The 27,072-nt window shown below is 43.3% G+C and overlaps 1 protein-coding gene across 3 annotated transcripts in view; it reads right to left on the reverse strand.

Annotated features, from left to right (window-relative positions):
- SDK1 (sidekick cell adhesion molecule 1) overlaps positions 1-27,072 on the reverse strand; it is a 387,985-nt gene that overhangs the window by 24,710 nt on the left and 336,203 nt on the right. For all 3 annotated transcript variants that reach the window (XM_065644569.1, XM_065644568.1, XM_065644570.1), the window contains exons 34-39: positions 23,490-23,591; positions 8,578-8,693; positions 7,013-7,199; positions 5,787-5,924; positions 2,608-2,769; positions 1,527-1,652 (exon numbers count right to left, since the gene is read on the reverse strand). In XM_065644569.1, coding sequence (XP_065500641.1) covers positions 1,527-1,652; positions 2,608-2,769; positions 5,787-5,924; positions 7,013-7,199; positions 8,578-8,693; positions 23,490-23,591 — 831 coding nt within the window. The remainder of the gene's footprint in view (positions 1-1,526; positions 1,653-2,607; positions 2,770-5,786; positions 5,925-7,012; positions 7,200-8,577; positions 8,694-23,489; positions 23,592-27,072) is intronic.

The following is a 27,072-nucleotide window of genomic DNA, read 5'->3' on the forward strand; positions in this document are numbered from 1 at the left end:
TTAACATGTTATCTAAACAAAGCCGTTCCAAATACGACAGGTTATTTTTTTACCTATGAAGAACTAGGGGCAGAAATCGATAAGCTGATGTAAGGGAAATAGAAGCACGGCAGTGTCATTAAAAAAACCCCCTCGATTGCTATGAGAAACTCCAGTGCTTTGAGAAGGTACACGTTTTCCTTCACTTTGTTTTGAAAATAATTGTCAAATTAAATGGCAGAAATTACAAAGAAATTTTAGGGTCACAGCAGAGCCTCACTACAGAGCAAATTCTATCAGATGCAAATATGGAAAGCTGCATCTTCAAGTGACGGCCATAGAAACGCAGGTAACACTTTTGTTACTGGTCTGGCTGAACAGAATTAAAATAATTGGTTTTAAATGCGACCTTACGTTCAAGAAACATACAAGAAACAGTTAGGATCTTTTATATTCAAACAGATAAGCATTCATTTAATCAACACATAATCAAGCAATGTGCAAGCACCTAGAAGGTAAAAAAGAACAAGCAGCCAACATGGATATGTCAAGTATAAATCATGTCTAATTTCCTTCTGTGACAGGGTAGTAGACCTTGTCAACAGAGGAGAAAGAGCAGACATCATCTATCCTGACTTCAGCAAAGCTTTTGACACCATGACATTCAAACACAGCCTGTGTGAAACAAGTATCTGGTAGATGCATCACCAACTGCAAAACTGAGCTCGGAGAATGGTTATCAACATTCACTGTCAGCGTGGAGGGAAATTATCACGTGAGATTACACAGGGGTCTGGCAGCATTTACTGGTTTCTCTTAATGACTTGGTTACCAGAAAGTGTGTGTTTATTGAATTTGCAAGGGGTACCAAGTTGGGAGAGGCTGCAAACAGGCTTGAGCATACGTCTACATTGAAAATGACCTTGTCCAACTAGGAACATTCTGTAAAAAGCAGAGAGCAGCTTCCGTAAGAAGCAAATCTCAGAAGCAAAGGGGCTTTGAGGAAGCTCCAAGAAAAACTGTGGTGATGAGGAGATTCCTTTCCTCCTCCAACAGCCTCCTTGCAGAACAAATAGGGAAGGTGATGTGTACGTGGTGCTAAAGTGCTTGCTGCGTTATTAACAGTAAAACAGTAATTAGCTGCTGTACTCTGCTGCAGAAGAGGAGAGATTTCTATCTGCGGTCCTCAAAATACAGTTTGCAAGTACTTACTGGTCCTTGCACATGAAAGATACTGTAAGCATTTAAGTGAGTTTTAATTATTAACTATATTAGCTCATCAGCTGCATGATTTACAAGTGTAGTAGTACAGTGAAAGCCAGAGCACTGAGGGTAATTTTCTGTGACTACTGCTAAAGAGAAGAAAATCTGCTAAACCACATAATAAAGCAGCAACGGTTTAATACTGGCTGGTGACAGCATTCTCTAACAAAATCCCATGATGTTACTGGGATGCCAAACAACCTCCCCGCCACAGGACAGGTTTCAGGATGGACTGAAGAAAAGGAACTCATGACACCAAGCTCTCCGTATTTCCCATGGCTTACCTGAGGGTCGTGCCTCTATAATGTACCCAGTTGTGGGTTTTTCTCCTGAATCTCCCTCAGTCCATTGTAGCGTCACCCCAGAAGCAGATTTTGTCACCAGAATTTCCTGAGGGGAGCCGGGAGACCCTGAAGGATGACATGAGAATAGCAAATGGTGGTGGTATCACAGGCTGCAGTATTAATTTCTTCTGCTGATATAGGGGAAAACACTATCTAGAAGTATTGGTCAACATATACACAACATAAACCAGCTCAACAGCCTATTGATTTTTCACTAGTTCTAGTACCAGCAGTTACATATCAATGGCTGGGTTTTACAGGTGCCTATGTTAATAAAACACTCTCATTTTAACCATTAGCACATCTGCAGCGTTTGCACATCGCTGCTGCTATTTCTGACTTCAGAGGTGAAACCAGCCTCCAAGTTTCAGGGAGAGGTTCGTGGGGACAGTCACCTGCCCATTCGCTTGGGAAGATGCCACAGCCACGTTTAGAGAGGATTCCTGATTTACACTGTCTATGGCGGGGCATATCTGTTTATCAAAATCACCAATCAAATAAGAAAACCAGCTCTTTCGGTACAGATATTGAGCCAAGTGGGGAACGCTGATGTTTAGCCTGTTGCCCCTCTTGACATATCAGGAAATTTGCAGACCTCTCCCTCTGCATAAGCCAAAGTGTCTGGAGAGAGTAATTGTAAATTCTTCCTGGTTTTACACCCAGGAATCTCTGCTGGTTTCGCCAGTTATTCCAGTTCTGACTCCATCACAGAGCAGTACAGTCAGAATTATGCACCGCGCTGTCAGGCTGCAGCTTTGAAATCCCTGGCTAGCCCATTTGTGTTGTGGTTTATTCACACTGCTTTGTTTATTCATATCAAATTTCTAGATTTCAGGAAAAAAAGGAAACATGTTTTTCATGGGCAGCTGCAAAATGCACTGAATCATGTCCCGAGTTCTTGTGTCTCAACTTCTCCTTGGCTTAGAAATTCATGTTAAGCCCTGAGTGCACTATTCCCCGCTGTTGGACCACGTTTGTATAACTGATCTGGCTTGTGATACGGTTTTATGGCTCCACTTACCTTCTGCTGGCCCAGCTGTGACATTGGCTTGCAGTTCAGGTCCATAGGCGATCGTTCGGGCTTGCACTCTGAATAAATAGGTCATGCCCTTGGTGAGATCCCGGACCTTCAACCAGCGTTGCCAGTTCCCTTTAATATCCACAGTCACCACCTTACTCACCCCTGGAATAGCCACACAGGGATTAAAAAATGTAAGAGAAGGTTGCAATGCAAAAAAAGAAATCAAGTGGAGCTTATTACATCTAGATGGGAAGTAAAATTATCTAACAGTTTGCTAAGAAAGTATTTCTTACAATTAGCTGGAGTTTAAGTAGTGATAATAGCCAATTTTCAGCACTGATAAGTATAATTAGAGTTTAAGCTTGATAAGTGGGTACTGACAAGAAAAAAACCTTACAACACAACTGGGAAATCACCAAGAGACTACATGCAACTTCACTAATTATTCTGGGAAGCAAGGAGGAGGTAAACGAAGAGGACTGCATGTTGCAGACTGCTTCCTAAGCAAGCGCTTCTCCACTGCTGCTTTGCCAAGTCACCTGCGACGTTGCCTGCAGGAGGAAACAAGGGCCAGGTTCTTCCCTTTCATCTTGTCCTGTCATTTCCACCATTAGCAAGTGAATGCAGAACGAAGGACACATTAATATATCTCACATGTAACTTGTGGGTATAAATGCCACTGCCGCCAGGGATGCAATCAAAGCACAATTAGCTTGAACAAGGCTGAAGTCATGACTTGTGTTTCGCTTTACTCACTCTCTTAAGAATTTTTCTTACATGGGTGAATTAAAATCAGTGCTGTTTCCTCCAACAAGGTTCCCAGTTTTATGTTTAGGTTCTCAATGCTGCATAAAGGGTAGAGTGACAATGAATACTTCAAAACAAAACATAAAACCCCTAGTTTTCACTTAAATCTTCTAAAAGTAAGCCAATGGAAAGAATTTGATCTATAAAAAATTTTACAGAACAGAAAGTTTGAATTTACAGAGTCCTTTTGGCATTTTTTCTGGTTCTGTAGATGTACATAACACATCTCAAACCAAGAAACTAGGAAATGGGAGAATGTTCTTCCCAGTCGAGATGGCTGTTTGCTAGTTTATCTTTCCAGAAAAATGCAGAAGGAATACAGTTTTCAATCCAGATGCTTATTTTATGCAAATCAAGCTGTGTCTTTCAGTTTTTGTCAGTTAAATAAAGAGTAATGTCCAAGTGATTTCTGTTCAAAGTTTTCTCCCAGACACAATTTATAACTCAGGGAATCTTTCCTTGGTTAATGAGGAAGCAGTAAAAGTGCTTCCTCCTTCCCTAGGTGTACTATTTCATTTTTCTGAGACAAATCAGGAAGCATTTGTCATTTTGAAGTTACGTTCCATAAAAAAAGGAACTGTTAAAAAAGCCTCCAGGGCAATTTTGTTGTCTATGGTTGTGTAAAACATAACACTGTAAAGCTTAAACAATAAAAGGTCAAGCAGGGAGAAGACTGTGCTAAAGGACAGATCGCTGCTAGAAAGTTTTGCAAAATCTGCAGGTTTTAAGTGGTGGTTTGTCAGTGGGAAGGCAGGAGGTGTCGTAACGGTGAGGATGCTCAGCCAAAGACCACAAATGGGTGTAAATATGCAGTGAAAAAGCTGTCAGCCCCGCAAGCCCCCAACATTCTGCACCGTTATGTGTTCCGTCTTTGAATGAGTTTGGCTTCACCTTGCTCTCTAAATAAAGGAACATGGCTTTTCTATCGGAGGGAAATTATGGCATCGAGGGAAGGCTTACTTACAATGGTGGGAAAATAGATAAGTTTCCTGAAAGAAAAATGTTTGCGCAAGAGCAAATAGGTAGAAACTGGAAAATAAATTTAGGGAAAAATTTAGAATCTGAGGAAAAGCCCTCCATAACCTCCCTGCTCGCATCAGAAATCTCCTACAGGGGGAGGAAGGAGAGATGAACTGGAGTCAGAGATAGCGCAGGCAGAGGTGGGGAAGAGAAGGAAAGAAAACAAAGATTCTGAGGATGTTAAGTCAAATGCATGCAGAGGAAACATGATCTGACACTTCTATATTTTCAGGGGAAAAAATGTATTCTTAAACATTGTGTAGGAATGAACAAAAGGCAGGAAATGCCCAAACAGCCCAAATCTCCTGCACACTCTCTGCACATTTCTTGGTCAGAATTAGAAATGCTTTCTGCATTAGCTTTTTGTGCTCAGACCTGCCAGCTGTAAAGGCTGCAAGTGCTTTTATTCTCATGTTTTCATTCCTGAATATAACTTTATCAGTGTGTGAGACATGGATATTGAGACAATATGGATCTTTATTCCTTACAGAAGAAGCAAATCCAAGTGATTGATATTCTTATTTCTTTGGAAAAGAGTTTAAAATGGATTGGCAATGCCTGAAATTACTCTCCCTGTTGTCACACTGCCATAGCTGGACATCCTATTGAACTATTGGCGATCTACCAGGAATACAAAAATATTAATAAGACCATCACAAACTTTGTAACCTTTTCTAATTTACTTTTGGAACAAATTTACATTTGTTTTCAGAGAAATTGCCAAATCCTTCTCTGTTGCTGTTCTGGCAAATTAATGAAACATTTGTGGCCACCACATTGTTGTGGTCTAGCTTAAATCTAGTGCTGGGTTAAAAATGCTGCTGGAAAACTCTGTGTAAACAGATACAACTAAATCTCAATCACAGTTATTCTCCCCTGTCAAAAGCGGCAGTGGTAACAGTGATGACTAGCACATTTGATGCCCGGGCAAGCTTTGTGATAGCAGAAGTGACACTTGATGTGATAAGCAACACAAATGTGTCTGACAACTATTCTGGGATGGAGCCTAGTCAGCAATTTCAAAGCACAACGTGGGGAGACAATCAGGCACTTTCAGGCTGAGTTTCCTCTTCACCCGTACCAGGTAACGATGGCAGTAAAATGACTTTTCAAATCACACAGAATACAGTTTGTGCAAGAAAATGAGAGAGGACAGACAAAAGCTATATTCCACAATATTATAGTTTGCTGAATGGTTTTGGCAAAAGCAGAATTGTTTTACTTACCCTCTGCCACCTGGCTTCTCTTGGAAAATGGCAGGGAACAAGTAGGAAATTGGGCAGAGATAAAGGATACTAGAGTGCTTTTCTGTCATTTCCCCATGAATATGTATGATCGGAGGTCTTTCTTACCCTGGACGGGAGCCAAAGGCTCATAGACTACTCGATAACCCTGCAGGACTCCATTTGCTGCTGTCGGCTCGCCCCAAGACACATTGAGCGTAGTGCAAGTGATTTCAGAGAACGCCAAGAAGCTGGGAGCACTGGGTGCTGAAAGGATTACAAAGAGATCGAATTGCAGGAGGAGTAGTCAATCCGATATACATATATATTATAAAACATTGCTTTATTTGCCCAGCCTAAATCTAAAGGAAACAAGCTGAGAATGGGATTTGTCTATTGTATCCAAATGTCCTGTAATCAATCAGAAATTCAGCCTGCCTTAAGAAAAGCAGCTGCTCAGCTCCAAAGCTGAACCTCAGGAACAAGTGAAGGGATCGGACACAGAAGGGAAAGACTCTCACAGGGACACTAAGTTTGCGAAGTTCTCTAGCTGCTGATTGTCAGAATGGTTGTAGGATTTTAACGTTTGTTATTCCCCATTATCTTTGGTGAAAATGTGCTGCAGATGCTGAGAGTTTCTCAGAAAAGCAGCTAAAACGCAGGGCTCAGGGACAGAAGTGTGCTACGTGAGCGCACAGTCCGAGTGAACGCTTCTCTTCATAGCCACCACCGAGGGCATCGCTTTCACCCTGTGCTGGAGCTCGCCCACTGTGGTCGTGTCCAACACAGGGACAGCTCAGTCTGACTGGTTGCTTCAGAATAATAATTAAAAAGACCAACCAAACAAGGAGTAATTATAAGGCCAGGCTGGACAGGGCTCTAAGTAACATGATCTAGATGAAGACATCCCTGCTCATTGCAGGAGGCTTGGACCAGATGACCTTTGAAGGTCTCTTCCAACCCAAACATTTCTATGATTCTATGATAAAAAGCACAGTATTTCCCTCACAGGACTGTTTGGGGAATTTCCACGGGAGACAAGTTCTTTCAGATTTTCAGGTGTGACAGCAGAGGCCAGAAACAGACCCACAGGCAGCTTCCTTCTGGACCAGCTTGTAAAGGAATCGGTCCTTCTGCCTGTCCTCATTTCTGCTGTATCCCTCCCTTTCCCGGATGGTCCACTTATTTGATCCCTTCCCCCCCACCCTCCCAAGACCATTGCAACGTAACGACCCACCCAAAAATTAAATCTAAACACCAGTGCCCTCCTGCACCCGTTTCCCTTTCACCGACTGCCCGGTTACGTGTCGGTCATCACCAAGTCTGTGCTTTGACACAAGACGAGGGTCCCGTACCCGCCTGGTGTGTCCTGCCCTGCGAGGGGCTGCTCCTGGGGCCGTCCCCAGCTGCGTTGAACGCGGAGATGCAGACCATGTACCGCGTGTGGCTGGTCAGGTTTTTGAGCCGGACTGTTGTCTCTGGGAGGAAAAGGACCTTCACCTTCTCCGTGTCATTTTGGGTGTCGCTCTCCCAGTAATAAATCTGTTGAGACAGTGAGATGTTTTAGTATATCCTACGCCTAGGAAACATCTGGGCATCACAGGTACATAAGATCAGGAAGATGGTGCAGTCTTGCTCTGGACTCCTACATTAAATGGGATACTAATGCTTTTCACCCCGTGCCCCATTTTTTATCTTCCTTTGGCAAATTCCCTCGAGTCCAGAGACTGTGGAGCTGAGTACATCACTCAAAAACAGAGCATAGGCTGAAGAATATGGCCTAATGACAGCAGATAAGAGCTGCCAGAGTTCAGCGATGAGAGGTCAGTTTTTAAATTCTCCCTGAAATGCTAGCTGCCTGTCAGCACTGATATGATGCTCCATAATTCACCTCTACATGCACACAATGGTTTCACCCTTGGTGTTCACTGGACAGCCACACAAATGGCCTCCTGAAAAGGGTAATAAAGCCTTTCCTTAAAGTTCCTTGAGGTACTTTTCCTTATTCTTCCCTTACGTAATTTTTATCCTGTTGCCATTAAATTAGGCTTTGGACAAGTCCTTTCCAAGAGGAAAAGTGGTGCCAGCCCTACTTATTTTACAGGCCTGGCAGCAAGAGCATTACAACAGGCCAAAGCAAGCCAGAAAGTTGAGGGAACGAGCCAAGGCAAGACTCCACCTTGGCTCTACAAGCCAAGCTGTTAGAGCCATCTATATACGTACAAAAGGAAAAGAACATGAATTGATATATAAGGATGCTTGTTACTGCCAAGAAGGGATGCCAGATTATTCACATTGGATTGGCTTTTCTTCGCTTATGGACCTAAATTCATGGAGAGGCAGAGCCAGACGCTGAACCCCAGCCAAGTGCCAGTGTTTGTAGACTTGCCCATTTCCACTCTCTGAGGGTCCATTCTCATGCTGGAAAAGCTAAACAACATGCCTCTGCAACGTGCTCATCTCCTATGAACCAAATGCAATTAATACTATGATTTAATTTTGTTAAAGTTAAGGAAATGAAACAATAGCTTGGAGAAAATTCTGCTTTTCCTACTGGTTTGTAATATTTTATAGACAGAAAGCTCAGTTAATTTTCTTCAATACATTTCTTGCCCCTAGCTCTTGTGTGTCTGTTGCTTTTTGGAGCAGATATGTTGCCTGCATAAGTGGAGTTGCCTCCTTATCTGCATGCCCTGTTTCCCCATGCTCTCCTTCTCCACAAACAGCAACATACTTTGCCTTTTCTTCCCCCCAATCTCACTCTTTTGATTTTAGGACTTAGTGCCATTTCCATACTGCAGTCTGAAGGCTATTTTAATTTGCCTTATGCAGTGAGAGCAGCTGCAGTTTGTAGAGCTATCTCGCAAATAACAGCAACGCCAAGCAAGATAAATGCAACCAGTAGAAACAGGAGGATTGCCTTGTAGCCTTGGATGTTCCCATTCTGGCTGTCGGCGGGAGGGGGGTCCCAGGTGAGCTCCAGCTGGCTTGCAGAAAGGGAGTTCACTTGGATGTTCTGTGGGGCCAGTGCCGGTGCTAGAGACAAAGGAGGACAGAAGAATTAAGAGCGACAAGCAGAACTAGTTCGTATCCAGGTTGCAATTTTCCATTTGTGGAAGGACCCAGGACAGACTCTGTTTACGCCACAAGTCAGCTACCAGCGTCAGCCCTGGGGTGCCTGTATCACCGGGAAGTCTCGGCACACGTGGACTGAGGAGCAGACGAGCCTCCGGACACGGTTGTGTTCCCACGCAAACTGGGTTAGACAACGAATCAACTCAATCTTGCCAGCGGCTTTGGAAAAGAAAGGAGGATTTTGTCTCCATTCAACGGTAACGTTTGGGGCTTGCCTTTGGCAGTGACACTGTGTCTGACCCACCACTCCTGAAGTCCCTGGCAGCCCCTTGTCACCGCCAGCCTGGCCTCCCACTCCGCAGCAAACCTTTATAACAGCCCGTTTGCAACGCTCCAAGACTTAGGACCACAATACTGTCTAAATTACCTCCAAAACCAGTCAGATGCTAATCAATTCAACTAATATTTTATGTATGACAAAATGACTTCTAGCTTGCTGCTTGTTAGCTCTGCTTTGATTATACCTTCACGTACACACGCCGGCCCTCTTTGGATCCTGACAGCGTTTCTTCTTTGCATTGTGCTGTGCTAGAAAACTAATCTTTGAGTGCACCTGGGTCACGCCATCATTCCCTTTGTCAGGATCCAACTCGGTGCAGGTGGATTTTCTTCCCCAGTGGCTAGCAAGGACGGTCTGTGTTCCAGACCTGCTGTCTCTGCCTCCAGCAGGTCTTAACAAAACAGCACATGTTCTGTTTACAGAAAAGGTGCCGAAGCGTGTCCTGTTCGAACTCCAGAAGTAGGGAGAGAGAGGCAGGGCAAAGGGTATGCTTCTCCTTTCTCCGTGTTCACGGTGCCATAGCCTTCACCCAGACCACCCGAGAAAGCTGCATCTCTTCTCCCTGCCCCTTTATGGGCCATAAATAGAAGTGATAAAACATTCACTACCCGAGTCAGATAGCCCCGGTTATCTGTTCCTCTGGAGATTTCTTTCTTTAGAGAGAATGACCTTCATAAGTCACACTTTTCTACCAATACTCCCTCCCCAAAGAGTTATAAAATAAAATAGTAATTAACACCCACTCAGCCTGACACCAACTATTTATTTTGTTCTAACTGTGTGGTTTCCATATTATCACTGCCCACCCTGCCGTTAATGGAAATGTTAATAACCAGCGCCAGGTTGTTGTGACAGATGCTTGGGCTCATTATCAGAAATTCTTATTTACCGCTCCATTAAACGACAGAATCGCACAAAAAAACAATTCAATCAAAACTAACTGGAGGAATTTTAACAGCCACATTAATAATCCAAAACATAAATAAAGTTAATGTCTTTTGCTTGTTTGCCATCGGCAACTCTATTGCAAAATTATTGCTGTACAATTAAAACGTGAAAGGCAAAATTGAAAATAGCCTTTATCCCAGTGCTCAGTTAAAACTATTTATTAGAGTTTTTTGTTTCCTTTTCAGCTGGATGTAGTGAATGCAGGAGGTGACAACGGCCACCAGTGGAATACAGCTTGTTCACAGGGATGCACTCGTCTAATTGCTGCCCCGTCTTCTCCCCTTTGCCGGAGGAGCGACGGGAGCAGCCGCCGGCTGCCTTCAGTGTAACGTGCTGCTGTTCTGCCAACGACCAAAAGTCTCAAGATTTTGAGTGTTTCACATCACACATAAGAGCGTGAGGCCAAACTGATCACACAGTATAAACCTGAAAATACATCTTGGAGATTTGCAGATGACGACATGCTCAGGGAAGTGGGAATACGTACAATCACAGAAGAAAATGGATCACTTTAGCTATGTATTTTCTTTCAAGGTAGTGACACTACTGCCTGTCCTGAGCTGACAGCTTCGAAGTGCTCTCAATACCCAGGTCTGAAGCAGCACCTACAACAACATTTGTCTTTGGATCCCATGTGCCAGCCTGCAACAATTGCCACTTCCAAGACGCGACCATCAGAAGAGCCAGCGTGCGCGGTCTGCTGCCAGAAAAACACCGCTTTTCCTCAAACCCTGTTTGTGGCACGTCTAAGAAACACAATGGTTAAAAACTGCCAGTGATCATTCTCCACTGACACGCTCACTGCTGGAGCTGCACTTTTGCTGGCACGGTGGCGGAAAATTTGATGGGAGGAAAAACAAAAAAAGACGTTGCAGAAAAAGACGTTTCTCTTCGCTACCCCAGAGCTTCGACGAGATGCAAATTGTTTGGTTTTGTGCCCTGTGAGTCTGTCCCTCTGTTCAACTTTCAAAGGTTGATGTGTCCCTCCTCTTCTAAGCACAGATTTCTTGTTGACAGCAAGGGACAGCAGAAAAGCGCTGCTGACGCTTGACGTGGCTCCGTGCAGACAGCACGTTACATTAAGGGTGAAATGAAATACTTTAAAAAGAAAGAAACGCATCCCTAAAGACTCTACCTGTTCGAAAGCCCAAATCATTCCCTGAATGTGTAGACAGCCCGTGCCAATAAAAACAAGTGCATTTTAAAGGTGAATTCAAAAGCCTTTTACCTTCTAGGAATGCAGTTCAAGATTACCGAGCTCTGATTTTTTTCATGGCTGTTGAAATCACGAATACATAAAAAGCAAGGTTAAAGCTGCATACCTCACACTGCTTTAGGTGTTAGTGACATTATCAACCATAGCAGGAGCGGTACAGATCCCTGAGGGTCCAAACTCAGCTCTTGGCAGGTGGAAAGCATTTCACTTTCCCTGAAAAAAAGCTGTATGTATTCATGAAGTCTAATTCTGTGCACGTATCTTGCCTTGGAATCTCATGCAGATATTTATAAACATTTATTTCCTTATCTGATTTCAATTCACCTTTGAGATTGTCTCCTTCAAACTCACTCTCAGACAAAAAATAAGGAGAAAGGCTGAGCAGGTTGTATAGTAATTAGTAAAAAAATAATGACATCCTGAGACCGGGATGATGTTGGCAGGATCACGTAAAGACAATAAATCTACCTGGAAATGCAAGAGAGAGTCAAAATGAACCCACGAATAAAGTTACACATCTAAATCCACATTTAAACAAAGCACTGCCCTCAATTTCCAGTCGTACTGAACAGCCTCTGCTCACACTGCAGTCAATTTGAGCTTGCAAATGCTTATAACCTTTAAAGAGAAGGTGCTTAAATCCCCAGTGGCTTGCCTGCACCGCAGCTCCGCGCAGTGCAGAAGGTTCGCCTCAGTTTTTCTCGCTGCTTGCTTGGGATATTTGCTCTCTGGGCTGTGTGGCACTGAGAGTTTTTCATCAATATGAAACTACTATTCCTTTTCTTTGTGACAGTTGCCACGGTGCTCTGTAGCACAGGTAGCCTACAAATCCTCGTGATTCATTGGGTAAATGTAATAACTTTTAATGAAGCATTCCTTGGTGCTCTCTTCCTTCTGCTCCAGTTTCTTGGTAGCAAAGGATTTATCCTCTACTGATTTTCTAATTGTTTCTACAACGCCAGTATTATGTCAGGAAATTCATAGACAAGTCTGGGACAAGATTCCCCGATACTCATGCCATTTACATAAACATGCAGACAAAAGTGAAGAGAAAAATGCAGTGAAAGAGATTGAAGATTTTCTGTGTATCAGCTTGATCCCACAGTTCCAAACAATCCCAAGCAAATTTCTGTTTTGTAAAGACCTCTGATCCTTTTGTATCTAGCAAGCATTTTCCCCCCAGTTCATCAAAGCATGCTTTTGTGAACATGCCTGCTTTTATTCCCTAGTAATCAATATATTTGCATTTTGGTGTTAGCACCTAGAGGCCAAAATCTCATTGCACAATGTGTTGCATAAACACAGAACAAAGAGACAGCTCCAGGCCTAAAAAGCCTCTAATCTGGATGTCTACACATTATAATGGAGGGGTGGTTGCAGCATGTTCTGACATATCAGCTGTAATCTTATCTACCTAGCGAGTAACAACAAGAGAGAAGACACAGCAATATTCAGCGTAGCATGTACTGACAAATGCTGCACACGCAGAAGCTCCAAAGTTTACACACCGGTTCCTGACACACACAGTCACGGAAAATAGAGCTGGAAAGGATTTGGAGAGGGCTCAGAGATCCATCCTCCTGCATCACACTGAGATCAGCTCGGCCGCTCAGATGTTTGTGTAATCTCGATCACTGACCTCTTTCCGGATTCCCCTGCCATCCTCACACAAACTCTGCAAGCACATCCTTATTTTAATAACTCTTAGAGTAACTCTTTTTTTTTTTTTTTTTTTTTTTTTTTTTTTTTTAAATGTCTAGCCTAAACCATCCTTACCAAATAGAAGTTCTCTCCCTGCAGTGGCACGGAAAACAGATTGTTTCTTCTCCCGTTGCAGCTACTGCCCTCAAGTTATGGCGTAGATAAGCAACAGTTAAGTGGATTATAAAAGCCAAATACAACACAACAAACAGAAGGTCACAAGATAAAACAGCCAGACCAATCTGCAGAACGGGCAAAGCGAAACACAAGGGGTTTTCTTGCAGTATGGGCTTAAAGAAGGGAGGGAAGGATGATACCTCCCAAGAAAGAACCAAGAAGTGCATCTGCAGATGTTTGCAGTCACTTCTTCCATGAAGGCAAAGCAGCTTGAGAGAAAAATGTTCAGTGTTTATTGGCCATTTTCTTACAGAGTCTGGGAAAAACAGGGGGGAGCGAGGAATGCTTCCTCTGTGCAGCAGTACCTCTGTGCCATCAGGAATGCTGCGTGAATGATGCTGATTAGTTCAATAACAATTAGTTAATTGTGCTTCAAAAACAGCCACTGCGAAGCTGCTTTCTGCTGTGACAATGCAGCACAAACTATTTTTAGAATGTAAAAGATGTTTCCCACCAATTTCTGGCTGGTTTAAGCTAGGCTACGTTTTGTGGTGGGAGTACACACTTTTTCCAAGGACTGCACTTTCTGGGGTTGCTCTGGTGTATTTCAGATGCAGTGGGACAAACAGACACATGACGAAAGCTGTGGGTCTTAACCCCTCCAACACAAGCTCATTTGCTAACACTGGACCTGGGTGCTCCTGCCTTCTTATTCAGGCATGGCAATTTGGGACTAAAGCCCAGTGCTCTGCCAGTTTTTGACTTCAGCAGCCTTGTGTCACCCTGCAACTTGAAATAAGTCTCACAAAAGGAGTAATCTGGTCACCCCCATCTTTGAGAAGCCCAGCCTCCTGCTTGGCGGGGGGGGCAGTGTGTGTGTATAGCAAGTAGAAATAACCAGCTTTTAATAGGAAATGACCCTTTATTCAGGGATGTTGATTTATGTGATATATGTGTTAATTTACATGGTTGCATAGATCAGTGTAAGAGAAATTGAAACACTTCCTAGTGTACAAGACACCAGTGGAAGTCAATAATTGAAGAACTTGAACAACACCTCCCTCACCCTCAAGAACACTGATGAAGAGGGAGTAGAGTCTAATCAATGCAAAAATAGAAAGATAAACAGGCAAACCTACCTTGGTGGAGAAGAAGGGGTGAACAGGAGAAAGAGAATAGCTGTCATTTTATCTGGGTAGGCAAACACTTGGCCCCCTCCCTGTATACTACACTTAGTACAGTAGCTATGTTTTGCCCCATCAAATTTTTAAGGGTATTAAAGTCAGGAAAAAGCATGAATTAAAACAGCTGCAAATGATACCCAAATGTAACATCCCCAGCTTCTTTGCTTAGCACTGGGAAGCTTCCCAACATTGACTATGCATGTCTTCAGCATCTGCAGAGATACGAGAGGGAGGTGTGGGTGGAGGGAGGAAAGAGGGAGAGATGACATTCACGAATCGGAAAAACATTGAAATGAAACAAGGACTAGAAATGGAGTATCCTTTCCACCAATGCAGACTTTAGGAGGTTATCTGCCAATGCCATATTTTGAACTGAGGAGGCAATCATGTTCTGAGGAAACCTCCACGGACATAACTTATTCACAAAGAACCTTCATAAACTGGCAAGTGACTTGAGCAGAAGTAATTCTCACCCTGCCCCTCACCGTTTCTTCCAGCAGTGGCGAAAACACTATTGCTGTGATTACTAATCTTTTAATCTGGGGTTGAGATTTCCCAAAGAGCCATGTGCAATCCAGGATTTTCATGGGACAGGGCACAATCTGAGTGATGCAGAAAAAGTTACTGTGATCGCATTACAATGCCTACAAGCGAAGCAAATCTCACGGAGCAGTACTGCGAAATAGAGCTTGCGAACAAAAACTAAACACTTTTCTTTTGCTGAAGCCCACAGTTCTACTTAGCTAATACAAACCTAAAATAGGCTATCACATTGCATACTGAGATTATCCATCAAGGGACTGAGAGCTCCTGGCCCAAAAGAAAAGCCCTTATAGAACTGTCAGGCTGCCTCTGGCAAGGGCATACAGGTGGTTAAAAGAGGAAGGGGGAAAATAATAAAAAAAGAGCTTTTTCCTCTATTTCTTTTGTGTCAACAAGGATATGATCGCACACAGGCAAGCAGCCCATCAGTCAGCAGAGACGGACCCGTGAGCAGGAACAGCACGAGTCTGACAAGCATTAGGTATGCGCAAACAAACAGCCAGGCACAAACCTACAAGCTAAAATCCCCTCTCACTTACATCAATGCAAATGCGGGTATAGCTCAGCCAGTGTGAACGTCATGTAACCGAGAGCAAAGCCAGCTCTGATGAGAGCGGGATTCACCCCCAGGGAGGTACTGAAGGTTGTTCAAGGGTACAAGGGGTGGGGGAAGATCTGCCGAGTGTTTGATACTCCAGCCCAATCCTGGGAGAAGCACCGGGTTGGAAAGTACCGCTCTCAACTTTCTTGAAAAAGTCTACCCATTAGACAGAGGCAAAATTATCTACTTCAGACTATTTCCCCAGGCTCTCTGGTTCCCAAGACTACTCCTCCTCCATTTATAGTCATATTCCACTCATTACATTTTGTTAATCCCACATTCTAACATCATAATACCACAAGTTCACAGCAGCCAACAAAAGCACCCACTTAATGTTCACTAACAGTAACGGCAGCACCTACTAACGCCCAATAAGCACCGACAACTCCTTGCGCTCCGCTAAGGCCAAGATAACATATCAAATAATGAGGGTGAATCTCCACTGCGTTTGCCATACATCAAATGTTAAAAGCCATATTGGAAAAAAGTCAAACTGAGCAGGTCAGATCTGCCACTGCGATAACCTTTCACTTGGCTTTAACGCAAGTTTGGGGAGCTGAACCCCACAAGAGATTAATTTAGGATTTACAGATTGCAATGGTCAGGGAAGCCCAGGGAGGACTGTGATCTTGTGCTCCTGGGGAGAGAAAGATTAAATTTAAATTTTCCCGGCTCTGAGTGAGAGTTTTCTCTCTCGTCATAGCATCCCTGAGTTCATGCCTGTGGTCCTACACCCCCATATCACCTCAGTGTCCGGGCTGCTGTGGCCAAAATGTTTCCGATTATGGCTAATTCTTACTTTCATAGGAAAAAGTTGCAACTTTCTTGTTTTCAGTCTACAACAGGCAACCTGAAATGCCTCCAGCTCCATGATTGACGATGGATACAGCAAACAGATGTCAGAAAAGAAAACCAACTGTGTTTCTCTACAGCTGGCTTCACAGCAAAGCCGTGCAGAGGAGGAAAAACCACGGGAGTTGAGACCCATATGAAAATACTTACTGCATTTTGCTCACATATCCCAGGATGACTGAAAACAAGCAGGGCAGGACTGCGCAATTAGAGGAAACAGAAATTTGGCTGCAAATATAACCCTTTAGTCAAAAAATACTCAAACTCCAGCCTGTGTCTGCTTGAATATGAGTTATCAGCCAGGGGCTTCCCTACTTCTTTACCAGTGCAATTTATGGTCCGTTTTACTTTACTACTGATTGCTCATGTTTTTGAAAGGAAGGTTAATTCCTCTGCTTTTAATAGAGTAGCTGTGCTGTTAGTTCAGTAAGGCCTTGCATACACGATCAGGCTTCTCATCCCTCCGCCCTCCGTGTACTGTGCAGGGATGTCCCTGCACTCGGTTCTTCACAGGCCATAGAACACAGCAGCAGAACAGCTAATTTGTCCTACCCCTCCCACTGCCGCTTGCACCAACTGCAGAACAAAGAAAAGAGTCCTGGTGATGAATCTGAGTACGGAGAGCCTCTCTGTCTTGGGCTGCAGTCAGTACCGAAAATCGACATCAAATTGTTGGGTTTGTGAGATGGAAGTTCATCATCTGAGCAAAATGCCGCATGGCAAATGCAGCCCAACGCCACCCACACCACCAGCAGCAGTGGCAGAGATAAGCGAGCTCAGTTGATCAAAACCCGATGATATTTTTGCTTGGACAGAAACATCTTTCCTACATTGAGATGTCATAAAAAGAGGCAATTAAACCAGAGCTAAGCAGGAGCTGCAGCACCGTATAAAGCATTGTGCTGTACCAAAGGCTGCTTATGACCAATATTAACAACTTAATGAGCTGTTAATGAGGCGCACATTCAGCTTTTACTTGCAGCATGAAAACATTGCAAATCATTTTAGGGAGCTTCTGGATTGTCAACAGAGAATTAAAGATGTCAAATAAGCCCATCAAATCTATGTCTCAATCTGGACATTGCTTTCCAGTGCATTCTCTTAAAATTCCTTTTCCTATATGGTAGAATAACTTGCTTTGACAGCAGTACGACTCTCACTTAGACTTTGCTTCCTTCTGCCTTGACATTAGATTTCAGTCTCCAGAGAGCTGCAGGGATGTCTTTTTGACATGTTGACATTAAGGACACTTCTTTCATAGACTCATGCTGGCGCGGTTACTTTCTGTCTCACCATTATACGAGCAGCTACTGAGCTCAGCTACCAAATTTGGAAGTTTAATTATGAAACCTTTGTGCTCATGTGTAAATAGATTAAGAATGTAAAACTACACTTAAAAAACCAGCCAGCCTGAATAGGAAAAGGGAGCCAAGGTTTACACAGAAAATTCATATCTGTAATTCCCCAGCAGTGCAGCAATACCAGTAACACACAAGGAATGACTAATGCTCTAATGTAAGCACACTTTAGTTTGTTATTTTTTACTATCCTGTCACAGCCCTGCAGGATTAGATAACGCAGGCGAGTGCTATCTATACTGCTATTACCACCAGTGGAGCTGCATTGATGGGAACAACAAATCCAAATTAGACTTACTGCAGGCAAGCTCCAAGTGGAAACCACATATAGACAGAGTCTGGAGGAGTTTAAAATCCACCAAGATGGGATGTACCCAGCAGCTGATCCTACTTTCAGAAACAGAATGCTGTTAGGATACATGCATGATGGTTTCCAGTAATGTAAGAGAAACTGAAAAAAGGTTTCTGTCCCAGTCCAAACTGGAAATGTCTCACCACTTTTTTTTCCCCGTCTTCCTATAGTTTCGCTTTCTTGCTCTGCTCTTTTAGTGCGTTGTTGGAGAACATGGCTCAGATCTTTAACTCTGAGCTCAGAGAACTTCTCCTTCCTTAGGGAGAAAGACACTGGGGACAGGATGAAACCCAGAGTCACTCCTGGAGCAGGGTGTTCCCAGGATGGCTGCATAAAGCTCATTCACAATTGAGCATGATGTTGGAACAGCTCTGAAGATTCTTCAAATTTAAAGAGCAGGGGAAAGGAAAATCAATGTTTCAAACACCCTGCCACCTCCCAAAAGTAGCCTTTTGCTGATGTTCAGAAGTGTCGATTAAAAGGCAAATACCTTGGCATTTCAAAAGCTTGGTGATTTTAAAGTGCCAACAAAGGTCAGTGCCTTTTGTTTAAAGTTTGAGCAAGTGAAACCAATAATTTATGTATTACAGTACTTTCCGATAGCTTCCCTCCATCCCCTTTTGTTTGTCCCTAGGCTGACAGGTTTTAGGCTGCTGCGATGTGAAACGGCCACGATAATCCTCCTCTCCCCTCTTCCAGGCTGGGATGGAAATGCCCACCCGGTTCTTCCAGCTGTGCCAGCAGCAACGCGTTCCCTATCTGCATACACGCAGCCAGGCACCGAGAGACACGGCCACGTGTCCCCAGCAGATAGGAGAAAACAGCCAAGGGGGCCACAGCAGACTGATGGAAGCTGCCAGCTCTAACGCGCTGAAATGTTGTCATTCCTCTTGTAGGCTGTTAACAAGGAGGCACAGGGGACTTCCTGCACAGCATCTTCTCAGCTACATTTGGGGCAGGGAAGGAGATACAGCTTCTGTGCTGTAAGAGAAAGGGGGGGGGCCCAAAGTAGTGCTGAGAGATCTTCTTCTCCAGAAAGCGACTTATGATGGGGAGGTGACACCATGTAGGGTATTTCGTATGAACATGTGAAAAGAGTGAGGCCTGCAGAAAGAGATGAAAATAGTTTATAAAGCAGTTATGAAGTAGTTTATAAAGGGGAGCCAGGTGCCTGAGTCAAGTCTTTTCTTCCTTGAGAGGCTTCTTTTCTCTATTTTGCCTTCTCTTTCCAAAACCTAACCCACTATTTTTGGTCTTGGAGCTTTCCAGATGGTTTGTATTTCTTGCCAGGCAGCTCTGAGTTACTGGCAGAGCTGAGCTTCCCTCCATGTGTCAGCTATGGGTGGACAAAATAAAGTCTGTCAACTCCAGGAACACCTGTGGGGCTGCAGGCAAGAGGGCAGATGGAAATAATTGCAGATAACAATAGGAAATTTGCTTTAGTGTCTGCTAGATTTGCACCAAGAGGCAGATTCAGGTTTTTGAAGATGGTAAGAAAAGAAAGCTAAGGAGCAGTCATCCCTCTGTCCCACTTCTGTTCCTTTCCATGCTACAGTTTCACTTGGAAGAAAGTGAGATGGCCAGGAAACCTTTTCTGTAAGATGATGGTACAATCAAGGTGGCATTTTAAGAGAGGACTGCTAAGGGGATCTCTGTTTCCCAGTTCCTTTTACTATTTGCCTTTCCCATTGCAGAACTAGCTCTCAGAGACCATTATTAAAAAGAACAGCAACAACAACAGCCTCATCAGTTCTTGTGAATTCTGAAGGTCACCAATGTCACCATCCGTTAAAATGGCATACATCACTCCCCTCTTCACACAAATGGATTTACAACCTGTTTAAAGGCTAGTGTCTCCAGGTGCACTTCACCTCTTCTGCTACTTTCTCTCCACACACGCGCGCTCTCCTCCAGCAGCAGCTGCTGGAAGAAATTATGAATTCCATTATTTTTCATCCAGAACAGCAGAACAGCTTTGCAGTATATGGGAGAAGTACTGGAGGCTGCAGGCTCGTTAGCACAGGATTTGTAATGCCGCCTTCCACTTTATCCACCTTCCCAAATTAGGTGAAGCACGCCTGCCCCAAACCTGTGATTTCTGTTTAATTAAAATGCAGGTAGTGGAGTCTCCTGAACTCCAGAGCCCACCACACAATCAGACAGTGACAACGACCTGGTAGAATAATGCTCTTGATAGAGTGGCTGCTCTAACAGAGTCTTAATTTCAGTTGAGCAGAGCAGCACCTCTGGTAGCAGCTGCATTTAGGGCTGGGATGGATATTGTTACCCAGCCTCTCACCAAACACTCACTGCCTTCCCAATCAAAGCCGGCATCCCTGACAGCTGAACTGTTAAATGAATTAACAAGGCGAGAAGGGGGCCTGCCAACGGGGCTGCGTCTCCCTTCCGAATTTCTGCAAGTGGTGGCCTTTGATTTTTCTGTCATTTGTCAGGAGAGGCACGTAGTTCTCTAACGAGCAGGGCAGAGCTGCAGCCAGCTCTAAAAACGCAATGTTATGAGGATCTTCTGGTCCACGGAGGAGGAGGATCCAGATGCTTGAGGCAGGCGGGGGAAGGACACCGGCTCTGTTCAGACCGAACAGGGAGCGCATTGTTCCCGGCTGCTCGGAGCACAAGGACTCCCAGCCTGTTCTCCTGGCATGGGAAAAATTACTCCACCAGTGAGTTTTGCAAACATCCAAGCAGAACTCAAAACGGAGCCTTTGCTTTGATCTTACGGGCTACTGTAACAAAAAAACCCAAAACGCACCCAGCTCCGTTATTCACCAGGCAGGTCAGGATACAGAGGTCTGCTGCTCGTGTCTGGCCCTTTGCCTACCAGCAGGTTGTTTTCCTCCAAAATTTCTCACTGCCCATCAGTCAGAGCCAAGGGAGACCTGAGCTCCCAAGGAGGCTGTTGGCTGGGGAACAGCTCAACGGCACTCCAGGGCTTGACAGAAAGTCCTTATTCAGGTACTTTTCACTTGTTTGACTGGCAAAACTGCCAGAAGGTTGGTTTTAATGGCGCTTTCTTTTTCAAGTTTGTCAGGGGGCTCCATTGCCTACCAGAGCTTTTACTGTAAAAACCCAGATACATGATAGAAAAATCTTCACATCTAACAGGGGAGAGCACAAGAGGGGAGGAATAACAGACATTCCTCCTTCTGCATCGCTCGTCTGGCTGCACCAGATGTAGAAGCTGAACAGAACATCAACCATCAGTATTATTTCCAGGTGCCCCACGCTGTATGAAACACCCACCAGAACTACACAGAACTGGGTATTTTGACTGAGCTGGCCTAAACCCAGCACATTTCCCCAAAGGCATGTGCTGTATATTCCTTTTTACAACCGACAGAGGAATGTTCTCACCCCTACCAGAATTACTGCAACCCTTACGGCGGAACGAAGCACCGTTTAACAGCACTGAGACGTGAGTTATCTGGGGCCTTCTGACTGGGGACTGGGCCCCTTCAGTCGTTTTGTGTTCAGTGCTGTGCCTGTGTTGTCAGCATTTATTGTTTATTGGGAAGGTTTTCTCTATTTTTAACATGGATGCCCCATTGCTGAAGCTAAACAGACCCATTTTTTTTCCAGCTTCCTGCTTAACTGCCTTTACCATGGGTAAGAACATCAAGCAGACAATAACAACAAAAACGTGTATTTCCACAGCACACTTTAACTCAAAGGTGTCACAAATCAATTTAAAACTTAAATTGCAATACCAGCTCCAATTACTTTACTCACAGCATAAATCACAGTCAGTTCTGGAGGTGGAAGAGGGAGTTATATAACAAAGTGTAATAACTTCACACAACAAGAGTGAAAATCGGCAGGAAGATCCCACATTCATCATTTCTACCGCATGAACACGGACTGTCCCTAACCAGAGGCAAACCAGTATCTCTAAAAAACCACCTGAGTCACGCTACAACTTCAGCTACACCAGCCCTGCCTGTGGAAGAAGTTCTCCTGGATATCTCAGTTTCCTCCCAAGTTTGGCTCCTTCCACTTCCCTGTTCCCTGAGTTATAATAAGGAAGACCTGGACCGTGAGATTAAAAGACACGACATAACAGCGTTTCCTTGTTTCCCAGCTGATTTTCTGTGCTGTGTACATGTGTACAAAGCCATGTGCTGGCTCCATTTGCAGCAGTGAGATATTAACTCTGAAACAAAAATGTATTTTGAAGCCAGATACAGTTGGCTCCACTTGGGGCTTTCTTTGCTGCAGTTGCAGAAGTAAGTTGGAGCAGCAGCAAACTAGAAAAAAAAAAAGTAAATATTGCCAGCTGTCTCTCCAGAACCAAGCTGCTCTGATTAATTTATGATGTTTTCAGAGAAAGATAGTAAATGTTACACCATGTTTGAAATGAAAAGGTTAAGTAGAGTTTAAAAATTGTGCAGCAGAGTTTAAAAAATAATGTGCTTTGCTTAGTTTTGAGCAATGGAATATTTAGTGAATAATAATAATAAAATGAATCAGTGGTGGGTTTGATAGCTTCTACATCCTAGCCTTGAGACAGAAGAACAAAAGCGTAATCAGATTTCTTCACAGTGGCAGACTGAACGACAGGAGGGTGCACGTCGCCTGTTCTTGTTCTAAGCTTCAAAAGATGCTGCTGCGGGAATTGATACCATAACTAACAACTATTTCGGCGCCAGCCTCTCTCTGGCTGGGGTCACCATAAACACGGCACCGCCGTCATGGCTGTGAGGAAGACATCAGCTATTCCAGTCCTGTCTTTCTCAGCTGGAGAAGAACAGACTCAGCTGCAGGTTATCTGGGCTCTGCAAGTCACCTGTTTCACAAGGCATTCAAAGAAGTGTCTAGTTAAATGTTGTGTCCTGATTTCTGCCTCCGGCCTTCCAATGGAAGGATCTTAAAATGATCAGCAAGTTACATTTCATAAATACAGCCTGGATTCACACACTAGATCCATAAGCAAAGGTATGAATAGTGCCACTGACCCTCAGCTTCTGTAGGGGCTGGATGCAGGTACAGAGTCTGCATGTTCCTGAGAGTCACCATCAGCTGTGCCTCCACAGCCAGCATTACACTGGGCACGCTATCTTCTTGACTTCAAAAGCATAAAAATACAGCAAGGTGTGGTGCTCAGGCAATGTCTCTACACAGAGAGCTATAAAATAAAAGAACCAGCTTTCCAAGTCTCCCTTGTTTTGTAGTTTTGTTTCTTTTCCCTCGTGGCTTTCCTGTGCTCCACTTTTCACTTCTTTAACTTGAGTCAATTTTTCCCTCAAGCTAATTTGGTATGAACAGTCATCCTCCTGCAACTCCAAAAAGATTTTCTTTCTTTCAAATGCCCTTTTTCCCCTTACTCACATAGACCAACTGGCTTTCCAGTGGCAAGAAACTGTCAGTGCAAACGTATTCCAGGAGAGGATGCTACAAAAAACTGTTTGTGATCATGAGTGGCGAATTTTCCAAACCATCCCTTTCCCGGACAAATATTATACATTATCTGGAGAATACTAAAACATGCTGGTACTTTTAAAAAACATCAACTAGTTTTCCTTTAACCTACCTGCTTCACCCACAAAGACTTCCACTGGTGTGCTGGTAGGGCTCTCACCAATTACATTATACGCTGTCATTAGCACCTCATATCTCTTGTATTTCTTCAACTCTGAAAAAGTAAAATACCATATTATATATATAATTATTTATACTATATTACAGGTATTTTTTAGAGTCCATCACCTCATTATCACCGGAATTCTCTCTCATGAAACACAGCATTAGAACAGTACAATAGTGCAATGTCTACTTCCATCCTTCCTTAATTCACACATCACAATTTGCAGAATCATGAAAGATCTTTGCCATGAAAAGGTAGGACTTTCCAGTGTTTTCCTATGGTGTTGCTCCAGTAAGAGGAATCACTCCTGATGGGTAACTAGCTAGACAAACATCTCTAGGTCATTCTTAACGACAGAAAAAGGCAGGACTTTGCTTTGAATGTTCAACATATGGGCTCCTTTTGATCTCTACTGGTAGGAAAGAACACAGCTTCAAGCCTTTGCCTAATCCTAGGGATTTTCATCTGGGGAGTCATTTAGCAGCTGCACTGCTCAAGAACATCACTGCAGAAGATCTGCAGTGGGGAATCTGGAGTCCCACTGGGAGTAAACTCAAGGATGTCTTTCTCCTTCAAAGTGACCACAGCCTGAACATAAATCACAAAGACAAAGGAGAATTTGAAGTCTGGACTCCATTTGGCCACTAGGCAACCAATTTCTTTGCTGACATATAGTAACTGCTCTGACAGATGAGGTAGGAGAGCGAGAGCAGTATGAATGAAAACTAGAAACCCCAGTGGTACGAGGGTAATCAGTAGAAGATGCAAACGAGGTTGAGTAGAATCATGTCAACGTCATTAGGGGAGGTAGCGCCTGAGCGGTTTCAGTTTTTGCATTTTCAGATGAAAGAATCAATCCTAACAGAAATATTTATCATCTAAAATATTTAACGTTGAAATTAGAGTAAGAGAGCAATCAATAATATAAATTGCCCTATTTAAATGAGCATTGAATTGATTAAGACATGCATGGCCAGGGGTCTAAATTTCTCCTACTGCCAATAATTTTCTTTGCTATCTATGAATCACATGGTACCCTTAATTCTGTGGCTGACAGTATGTCATCAGTTTGGTAAGGTTCAATAAACCTAATCATACAGGTTCATCTAATTTCAGTTTCACCGAAGTGTTTACAAGAGCTGTGCTCCTGTACCTGACTCAGACTCCAGTATCATTCTCCGCTCTCAGGCATTCTGTAAACGATATCTGATACATCACTAACTTTTTGATGTGATACCACTAAATTCAGATGGACTGCAAAAGATGCAGCAAGCAAATGAGCAATAATGATGCTAAGTTTGTAAACAAACAAATACAGTAAGATATATAGGCTACAGCACTGGGCAGCTCGTACAGGGAAGCTCTAACCACTGCCATGAAAAGCCACAAGGGAGATTTTAGTGTTAACTGGATGTGGAAGAAAATGGAACACATGAGAGTTCATGCATGCAAGTTTCAGTGGGGATAGGGCTTCATTTTTTTTTTTTAGCCCATCACAATCTGTGACTCAAAAGCCTTGGGCAAAACCTATCTAGTGAACCATCATCACCACAAAGCAACTTGCCTTTTAACTCTGTCGAATGCTATTTTATTCATTTCCAATTGAAAACACCTCTGGAGATGCACATAAATTCATTGGGCCCTCTCTAGACTGGCCTCCTACTCCATGGAATGCCTGAGCATCACAGTGCTTGAATCATAGGACTAATGATGTGATACAGCTAAACTCAGATGGACTGCAAAATATGTAGCAAGCAAATCAAAATTCATTTAGCATCAGCGATACCAGGTTGTTATAGTCAATAATGTTTTACCTTCCCAGCAGCCACATTTTTACGACAGCTACCTACTTGCATCATCAATGTCTCTTGATGTAGGGAAAGCAAAGGCTTAAAGAAAAAGAAACTCAAGAAAGCAGAATCATTAATCTATGTTGATCTCTGCTAGATCCACTGAGGAGAACCATAGGAGTTTGCCTATAGTGTATTTTGAACCATTACAAAGAGTCGCATCTAAAGGCAATGTGCACTTACGTGTTAATTCATACGTCGTTAATGCAGAGCTGCTGTTCACTGTCTTGAAGCTGCTTTGGGCTATTCAGGGTAAGCAAAGCAGAAAGCTTGTTACAGTGCAAGGAAATAGTTATTGCAAATGATGTACAGCAGAGACAGAGGCAAATGATGCAGCACACACATACACAGTTTGAGCTTTAGGACTATACCTTGAAGGGCAATAAAATCACATCACTCTCTTGTAACACATCAAAAGCATCTCACCCACATGGGGCTGTTTCATTTCCTCCTCAAACAGAGAATCTCACAAATATACAACACAGAAATGTTCTGACTCTTAGATTAAATAGAACAAATCAGTAAAACCGAAACAATTTCTAGGGGGGAAACTCTCAACACTGTATTACATCCTTATTTCTCAACATGCAAAATCCAAAACCTGAAAAGCTGCAGGGTAAAGATCTGGAACACGGGCCACAAAGAGTGAACACTTACAATAGGACAGGACCCGTTTCTTTAAATGTGTGTTAGATTTCCCACAGTTTCACTTATAGAATTCAATATTCGTGCTGTGAGCGAATTGTAATAATATGCAAAGCTGCGCAAAACCACAGGTCAGTGAGGAACAGAGGTGTGCTAAGGTGAGAATTGTCATATTATGAGGAGAAAGAGGAAAATTTCTCTTAAAATACACTTGTCTCCACCCCTTTCTATCTATCTTGACTCCCTAGAGAGGTACAGCACATTTTTTTCTACTCTACAGCTATTGGGGACATAGCTGCAGGGCTAGCCAAGAAAGGGAAGAGGAGAAACCAGTAGGTTTTAGAGGCTCCCTGGCTTGTGAGACCAGAAAGCATCCAAAGCCATTATTTCATGATAATATACATAGTCATTCATCTTTCGTCTGGAAAAAACCTGCTTATGCATACCTACACCTACAGGAGCTTTACATCTCTACTCTGTCCTGGTTAAAACTCTGTATGGTTTGAGAAGTCTCATTCAGCACTGACCACAGAAGTAAGGTCAGAATTAGGTGCTTACATTATATTTAAATCATTCACTTTTTATACAGCCCTGCAAAAATCACTCTTACTTGTGTAGAAACCACTTTTATGGGTTCAGGGAAACAGGGAAGATAACGTGAGGTATTAAAATAGTCTCACTCAACTCTATTCTGCTGCTCTTAGAGTATTATCTTATTCTGAATATTCCACTGACATCAAACAGGACAAAAGCTGGTCCCTCCACGAGCATCTCTCATTGCTGGACCATATCTGTCAGGCTAGAGAGTGCTCACATCTTTGCTTCTCATCATCTTATTCTGCCTGTTATTCCCTCTGATTTCCTTTCTAGCCTTTGTCTAAAAATCCTTTTAATTTTTCTATTATTCCTCTCCCCCCTCGCCTTCTTTCTATGTGAACCAAAACCCCCGGTGACTAACATGGCAAGCATGCACCTTAAAATTCTTGCTCATTTTTGCTATTTTCTTCCAAAATAGGAACAAGCCCTTTGAAACT

The sequence above is a fragment of the Caloenas nicobarica genome, chromosome 14, assembly GCF_036013445.1.
Source record: "Caloenas nicobarica isolate bCalNic1 chromosome 14, bCalNic1.hap1, whole genome shotgun sequence".
NCBI classification, from domain to species: Eukaryota; Metazoa; Chordata; class Aves; order Columbiformes; family Columbidae; genus Caloenas; species Caloenas nicobarica.